Below are 8015 nucleotides of genomic sequence, written 5' to 3' on the forward strand. Positions count from 1 at the left end.
TTTTTCTATCACCTAGAAAAAAATTTTTTTTTCCCCTGCAGGGACAAATTTAATTTATTTAGAACGGAATAAAAGAAAGCCGATGAATTAATTACGTAGACGGACTACGGGAGGAACTTGGAAGGGTGCACAGATCAACAGTGTTTACCTAAAAGGAACAGGGCTAGAAGGCGTCTAGAAAGTTATGCACGTCGCATCGCGTAGAAGATTGATAAAGGAGATGCCTAACGAGAAGCAAGAGATAAGGAACATCAGTTTGGACGGGGCCTCTGGTTACCACAAATGTCGATCGGGAAGGAAAAACTGGGCTGGGTATGCAGGAAGCGGGCAAGGGAGCTGGGATCTCTGTCTTGTTTTGCCCTGAGACAACCTATACGGCGTACTCTGCGCCCGTCTTTATACGGAGTATTCCCGTACACGACATCGGAGATGCAGCAGAATGGAGGTGTAGCCTGTAGGTAATGGCGACTAGCCTTGCAAGAATCAGAACCGTTCAGGCATTATTGATAACGATTAGGTAGCAGTGGCTGTGGCCATGGGTGCGATGGGGGTGCGTGCCAGAACAAGAGGTCCGAGGTCGACGTTGGTGATACGACCACCAAGCTGGGGGTGTTGGGAACCGGAGGGTTCCTCAGGTTGGAACTTGGGCCCAGTCCTGCCAGATCCTCCGGCGGGCGAGCCGCAAGGCAGAAAGAAAACAGAAGGACGAACAATCAATCTAGCGGCGGCCAGGCTCTCCACACACCACTTCAAATGGCGCCCGCTCCTGTTGGGTGTTGACCAAGCGGAGGCCGTCCGTGGGCGCAAAGACGCTGAGGTGCTCTGTGCCTAGGCCTTAGTTAAGGGTCTGATACCTGATAGTGATACCTGTGGTGAACAAGCCTGATACCTCTTTAGGATGTACGGGATACGGTGTATGGTACGGGACGCGCAATGGGGAGTCGGGCGCTCAGCCGTCTCTCTCCGAGACCTGGGGAGACACAGCGCCGGACCTCTTCAAAACTTGTCCATTTACCTGCTCAGACGGGCGATGTCTGTTCTCTTGCGACCTGCCAAGGGTCTATGGCCGACCCGAGCGCATCCGAGGTACCGTCGAGGTTGCCAGGTGTCGGTGTACGGGGTGCAGTTCTCCATGACGGAGGTGTGCAGTCTCGAATCCTGGACGCTCCCCACCCACTGCGGAGAGAGAAAGAAAGACAAGAGTCCATCATGGGTCCTGGCGTGCGCTAGTGAGCCCCGGGTCCGACGCGTTGGCATCGTCTGCGATCTGGCTGGATGTGGATGAAAGCGATATCTGGTGTTCTTTTTTTTTTTTTTTAGTTCTATTCTTCTGATTTTCTGAAGAAGTTCTGCGCATCGGATCACTTCGTTACGCCTCCGCAGCGCGTCCAGGAGGGGCGTGTCCGTAGAGCTCGACCAGATCAGAGGCGCAGCGCCACGGCGCGCGAAGCGGGCCCAGGCCTCGCGATCGCTCGACCCATGATCGCATCATCCTCCTGGCGTCCCCACCGGCATGCATCACCGCTGGCCTGTCCCGACAAGCATTCCTGACTCTCGTCCCCCTTTCCTTGTCACCTTCTGCGACGCCAGCCTGCGGTCCTCTCCTGCACCACGTCTCCCGTTAACTTGTTGCACCTCTCTCTCTGTCCCTTGGAATCCTCCTTCTTCGCGACTCGGACTTAGCCTGCAGTTCCCATTCCTTCGCGGCCTCTCGTGTCTCCGTCCCCCTCGCCGCGCGCTTAAGCCACCTTCCCCGAACTCTGGTCCGCCTTTCTGTCTCGATCTTACACCTCCCCCCCCGACCGTCCCTGGAAGGACGTCAACCCGCTTCTCCTTCTTCGCCACCGGGGCAAACAAACAACCAGACACGACTGGGCCTCCTCCCCGCGACGCCTTGCTGCAGCCGTGGGACTCCCTGAATATCGATATCGCCGTTTCCACGACTGCATGTGAACCGCAGTCGTCGGATCCGTGTTTCGCCGTCGCTATCGGTCCCTCCCCCGGCTATCTCTACCTAATCGCGCCGACTACCCTTCTCGTCGCTCCTTAGCTCCCCCGCCTTAGGAACCTGGTCATTGCTAGGCCTTCCTCAAGGCTTCTCTCCCCTTTTTCGCCTCCCTTCCCTCTTCTCGCGTCCTCAACGTTCTGTCGCAGGCGACGTTCGAATCGGCAGCTACGTTCGCTTGATCCACCAGGCGTGGTCGCAATCCGCGAGATAGATACCCCTGATGTGCGCGCACATTCTCCCCTCGGAGAGATAAACTGGCGCCCTCGCATATCTTTGGCGGCGTTTCCGGCATCCCCTCGATCTGTGAGCGTCTGGACAACATCTCGCATGGCATGTTTCGACTGCTGCCGTGGTCCTCTGCAATCGGGGGAAATAAGGTGATGGCGGAGGATTTGAAAATGCTGGCTGCGCCGCAACAGTGCAGATCGTCCGTCCTGGACGGCTCTGCCCTTCACAAGCCCAAGCGCAAACGCGCAGGCTCCAATGAATGGGAAGCTTCCATGGAGGGGCAGGCGAAGACAAAGCTGCGCCTGGACAACTCAAATAATGGAATTTCTTTGGAGGTAAACAATCAGAACGGTGCATCTGCTGGGAGCCCAGCGGATGGCTCTGCAGATAACTCCCCGGTTCCTAATTCCCAGCAGGTTGCGGCGTCGCATCCTCCCATGGACGGTAGCGCCGCAGATCATCCTCAGAAGCCGCAAGCCGCTAGCCAGGCAACCGCGCCACCCAAGATGGACATTGACAAGCTGCGTCAGACGATCGAAGCGCAGCTGAGTCTTGAGGTGCTTCTAAAGCACAACGAGTTACGTCTGATCGATCAAGAGATTGCGAAGTGCCAGGTTGCTCTGGAACAGCTGCGTCGGTGTGCGGAGATTCCCTACCCCGGATCGACGGTCGCGGGAATCTCACAATCCGTTAGCGAAGGTACAGGAGCGGCGGTTTTCCCACCTGGAAATGGTCGGGCTCCGCTCTCCCCTGCACCGTGGGGTGTTACTGACGGTCCGTATACGCGACACTACGCCAAATGGCTGATCCCGGACCCCCGCTTCGATGGAGGAGAAGTTGATAACGGTGCCTCTTTGGGCCAGGCACCTTTCGATGGACGGACTACCCGTGCGAGCCTGGGTGAAACCGGGTACGTGGCTGGCAAGTCACGGTCTCAGAGAGGCAGTGCGGGCTCCAAGCTACAAGCGTTGTCCAGTGGCTATCCCCAGCCCAAGGACAAGGCGGGCCCAATGATTATCAGGCGGAAGTCAGATGGGCAGCTTGTGAAATTGGTCTGCCTCGACTGTCGAAGAGACAATTTCTCCAGCACTCAGGGCTTCATCAATCATTGTCGCATTGCGCATAATCGAAATTTCGCCAGCCACGACGCTGCTGCGGTCGCATCTGGAGAACCCGTGGAGGTCGATGAAGCTGGCATGATAATCGGCGGCAACAATGATTCATCTAATGGTGCCGGTGCTGGTTACGTCCACCCCTTGATCCGCTCCGCGCACATGGTGGAATCAGCGTCCAAGGCGAATTTACAGCCGCCTCCACCTCCATCTGACGGACAGACCCCAAAGCGACCCAGCAAGGACCCGTCGCCAGCGGACACGCCTGCATCGGATCGTGGGCCGAAGAGGCTGAAGTTGACCACTCCCGTCGTACCCAACTCATCTTTCACAGCGTCACCGGACACCCCACATCTATCGTCATTGATGCAACAGAGAGGCATTGGTCTTGACCTAAGTCAGATCGTCGGAGATGCCAAAACCACTGTCGATATCGACGCGTACTCTTCCGAGGAAGAGTCTAGCGAGGAAGCAGCGGATACCGGCGTTTGTACGAGCCATGACCGTCCGCAGCTTAGTGTTAGAGGCGGAAGACAGCCGGTGCGTACCACAGTGTCGCAAACTTCCTCGCAGCGGCCAAATAGTCGGAAAGGCCACGACAAGGCAGGTAATAAACCCCGCCCTCTGGAGGTCATTACCCAAGCTCCAGCCGTTCCATATACGTCACCATACGCTACAACACCGACTGCACCAGTATCATCTCAGGTAGATGATTCACGGGACGTGGACGGCATTATCGATGCCTCTGCGAACCTGAGTCCTGATACTGTGGAGTCCAACCAAGCTCCCAGTCTCGTCAGCGACGATGATGAGTACGAAGCACCTTCGGACTCCGGGAGCCCCAGTCCCAGCTCTTCCGAGGCGGGCAATGATGACGAAAACTTCGACCACATCGAGGTGGAGGATGACGAGGGTACTGCCACGTCGACTACGACGACCACAGAGAGCAAGACGGACCCGGGATTAGCCAGCCCTGCCAAACGCCATGTGACGCCGCTTGCGAAGTCCTTAAAACGAGGTAATGGAAGGAAGAAAGACCGCGTTGTCAGTGCTTCTGTCATTCCTCTAAATCGTGGCAAGGACGAGAGGCGTGTCAGTTTTGCGCATCCGGACACTACACCAACGAAGACTAAAAAGGACGCGGGCAGGAAGCAACATTAATGATTGTGTCCGCTGTTCACGTGCGTCACGAGTTCAGTGAGATGAGTGTTTGAGATGGTTTGTGATTGCGTTTTTATCAGGGTGGTGGAGACAGGCACCCATTTCTTGTAATTTTTTTGACCTCACTTCTCCCGTGTATGGCACTTCTTTCTGTTAGGGATATATCCGGGGTTTCGGGACATGGCTTTTGCTGGTCAAGTTACTGTTTGGACTGGGTTCGGTTCGGTTACTCTGGGTTTAGGTAGGGTCTGGGATTCTTATGAGATTTAGCTGGGCTAGGCTGGGAATGTCTGCTTCTCATCGTCTCGTTGGGAGCGGAATGTTTTTCACCTGGAATGGGTGTTACGCTCCTTTTGCACTCCTATCTTTCGGGGGGCTTCAACATACATCATCACCTTACTTATTATTATCATGTATCTGATACTCCCCTTTTAATGAGCTATTTTATGCATAAAGTTTGCAGATACTTAGGTAGAGATGAGGAAAGAATACCTTCTACGTCAGAGAACTGTTCGATACTGTAGAGCTGTCCCATGGCAGGTTGACAGCAACCCACTTACATTACTTGTGAAATCGATAAACTGAGAGACTAAAACGTCGCGCAGGGATCATATGTAAACTTATCAAATCATAATACTGCCGTGTATGGATGAGATTTGAGATCAGTCTCAACATTGTCATGATCAGATACGTTTAGGGGTGACCAACGCGCGTTCTGATTGGTCCGCGCGAACTTCACTTCTCACCCTGCCTGGATCTTGAGAACCCTTTTCGCTCTTTAGGTAGGTACCTATCCTATTTATTGCCCCCAAGAATAAAGTCCGCAACTTCGACCGAACGCAAGTAGCTAAATGCTAGTCAATTAATTTCTCACCCCTTTGTACGATACAGAGGTGTCACCTTGCGACTTGACTTTCCGGGTGTGTGTTTTCTTACGGTTGGTTCGCAGTTTCGCTGCTCCTTATGGTTTTCCGTTCTCCGCCCTTGCTGCCTACTACATAGGTACGTACCTAGGTACCTAACCCTAGTTAGTGAGATTTCTAGGAATTGAGAATTTTGGATCTGTGAGGATTCTCCTTGTTTAGATGGTTTGGTCTTCCGAAGGCATCTTGGGGTTGTTGCGTTTTTCTGAATTTGTGCTGTACATATCCATATCTGCTTTTCGTTTTATGATACCCTGCAAGTGCTTGTCGAAGCTTCCATCACTATCTTTTCTTGCCATAGCTTTCTGTGAATTATTACCAACCGTATCCCAGGACCAAAATATTTCATCCGGGATTGATGAAATTCCCCCCCCCCCCCCAACCAACAAGCAAACATGTCAGCCAGAAGGGACTTCATCTCCTCCGCGGACAACGATACCTCCCCCTCAAACTCATTTGCCCCGTCTGAAATATCGCGCTCCACATTCTCCAAACTCCTCTCCTGCTACCCCACCACTGTCCGCGAAGTCTACAGGGGAAAACTCATCGTCAAATCCCGCCCCAAAGTCACCAAGAAGGCGCGCAACGCCACCACGGGCGGTAGCGATGACACGGGCGTCCGAATAGATGAGGAGAAGATGAATAGGGACATCGAAGCATTTCTGCAGCTGGATGAGTGGCGGTTCGAGAAGCTCCCCAGGGTGCTGAGTGAGCGGGCGAAGAAGGAATGGATGGAGGATGGAAGGACGGTTGAGAAGAGCAAGGAGACTGAGAAGACAGTGTCGAAGAAGAAGCTCCCCGGGACGTTTTTGGAGAAGGAGGATTTGGTGAATTTGATGGAGTGGAAGCTGTATGTTTCCTCACTCGCTTGTGTTCTAATAATCTACCTTTGCAGTCTGCATAGCAAGGCTTATTCTAATACTGCTACAGAAAACACGGCACCTACCGCCCGACCCTCGTCGGCATGATCAAGACGAACCAAGGCCCCCTGGTCCGCAAGACCACCGCCGACGCAATCACATCCATCCCGACCATTGACCCATCGACATCACCCGACGACGCATTCCCCAAGGAAAGCCTGGAGATCCTGATGGGCCCGCTGCGCGGCGTGGGCACCGCGACTGCCTCTCTCATCCTGTCTGTCGCGACCTCTGACCCTGACAGCCGTGAGAAGAACGAAGTCCCCTTCTACAGTGACGAGCTGTACCTCTGGCTCTGTCCCGACGACTACCCGTCTGCTGGACAGGAAGACAACGATGATGACGGCGACCCAAAGAAGCAACTCTCAAAACGCAAGCGCCGCACCAACGAACTCAAGCTGAAATACAACTTGCGCGAATACCAGCAACTCTGGAACGCCGTCCACGCCCTCCAGACTCGGCTCAACAGGGCCGCAAAACCCGACAGTTCCGACGAAGACGAAAAACGCATCTTCTCCCTCACGGACATCGAGAAGGTCGCCTACGTGCTCGGCCATATCGACGTCTCCGGATATTTTGGCAAGCGCGACGAACCGATGCTGCCGGACGCATTTGCGCAGGAGCAGCAGCATGCGGCTGTAGAGAAGAATGAGAGGGAGGGGAAGGAAGAGGAAGAGGCTGGTGGAGATGGGGATTCCAAGAAGCGCAAGAGAGGAAACGAGAGCGCGTACGCGAAGAAGGACCAGAAGAGCAGGAAACGGGAATGAAAGGGAGAGTAAAAGCGGGGAAGGATAAATGAAGGTTTCTTTGTTTTTTCTTTTCTGCTTTTCTGGTCGTGAACTGCTCATTACACTGCAGTGCAGTTCTGGCGTCTTTGTCTGCTCATGTAATATGTCTGGCATTACTTGCTGCATGTAACTCTATGCACTTTACCCATGATGTTTTTTGAAGTTCTTTGTCGTTGTGTCGATTGATCACATACCCACTGTACTGTACTAGTTTGAGAACTGAATAATCGATTGGAAGCTAGGAAAAGAAGATGAAGACAAACACTGGTTCAGAATGTGTGCATCTTCGAAGACATGAGTGAGTGGCATATCTGAGCTGTTTAATCAATTATGCTTTTCTTTTCCTATCTATCTCTATCTGTCAACCAACCAAACAGCTTACCTAGGGCGGGTAGTTGTCAACTCAAACCATCGGCGTTCATGTACAGGACACTCTAGCCTACACTTAATCCATTACAGTAACTATTCACGATAGGATAGGCAATAAGTAAATGCTGGAACCTCCACCCTATCCTTCCCACCTAGTAGCAGCGGCAGTTACCTAATTTGTACAGTAGTGTATGGTAGGGTATCTATCTTCCCATGGATCTGATAAATACTTCACATCGTCTCCGTCAACACGGCGTAACTAATTCCCACTTTCTTTCTGAATTAGATGGAGAGTTCGTCTCTTACGGATATACCACGTAGTCTGGGTGTGTAGAAGTTAAGTGCCTAAGGTCTATGACTGCCTGCCTGCCTACCTAAGTACCTACCTAACATAGACTTGAGGAAGTCTTTTGCGCAGTACCGCGTCATGCACACATACATTTTTTTTTACTTTTCCTATCTTTACCCTAGTATATAACCGTTTTGATATCTCCTCTCTCTCTCTC

General features: G+C 52.9%; 4 protein-coding genes across 4 annotated transcripts; all 4 read left to right on the forward strand.

Annotated features, from left to right (window-relative positions):
• Window positions 1–429: 429 nt before the first annotated feature.
• VTN00DRAFT_4444 (uncharacterized protein) lies at window positions 430–780 on the forward strand (the record flags this gene model as incomplete). Its single annotated transcript, XM_069430872.1, has 2 exons — window positions 430–454; window positions 518–780. The coding sequence occupies 2 exons, from the start codon at window positions 430–432 to the stop codon at window positions 778–780; spliced, it is 288 nt and encodes a 95-aa protein (XP_069289964.1).
• A 733-nt stretch (window positions 781–1513) lies between these two features.
• Window positions 1514–2050, forward strand: VTN00DRAFT_4445 (uncharacterized protein; the record flags this gene model as incomplete). Its single annotated transcript, XM_069430873.1, has 1 exon — window positions 1514–2050. The coding sequence occupies one exon, from the start codon at window positions 1514–1516 to the stop codon at window positions 2048–2050; it is 537 nt and encodes a 178-aa protein (XP_069289965.1).
• Window positions 2051–2340: 290 nt separating this feature from the next.
• Window positions 2341–4509, forward strand: VTN00DRAFT_4446 (uncharacterized protein; the record flags this gene model as incomplete). Its single annotated transcript, XM_069430874.1, has 1 exon — window positions 2341–4509. The coding sequence occupies one exon, from the start codon at window positions 2341–2343 to the stop codon at window positions 4507–4509; it is 2169 nt and encodes a 722-aa protein (XP_069289966.1).
• Window positions 4510–5827: 1318 nt separating this feature from the next.
• On the forward strand, window positions 5828–7119 carry VTN00DRAFT_4447 (uncharacterized protein; the record flags this gene model as incomplete). The annotated part of the gene is made up of 2 exons (XM_069430875.1): window positions 5828–6282; window positions 6363–7119. The coding sequence occupies 2 exons, from the start codon at window positions 5828–5830 to the stop codon at window positions 7117–7119; spliced, it is 1212 nt and encodes a 403-aa protein (XP_069289967.1).
• Between the last annotated feature and the right edge of the window lie 896 nt (window positions 7120–8015).

The sequence above is a fragment of the Thermoascus crustaceus genome (assembly GCF_041956765.1).
Source record: "Thermoascus crustaceus strain CBS 181.67 unplaced genomic scaffold VTN00scaffold_2, whole genome shotgun sequence".
Classification (NCBI taxonomy): Eukaryota; Fungi; Ascomycota; class Eurotiomycetes; order Eurotiales; family Thermoascaceae; genus Thermoascus; species Thermoascus crustaceus.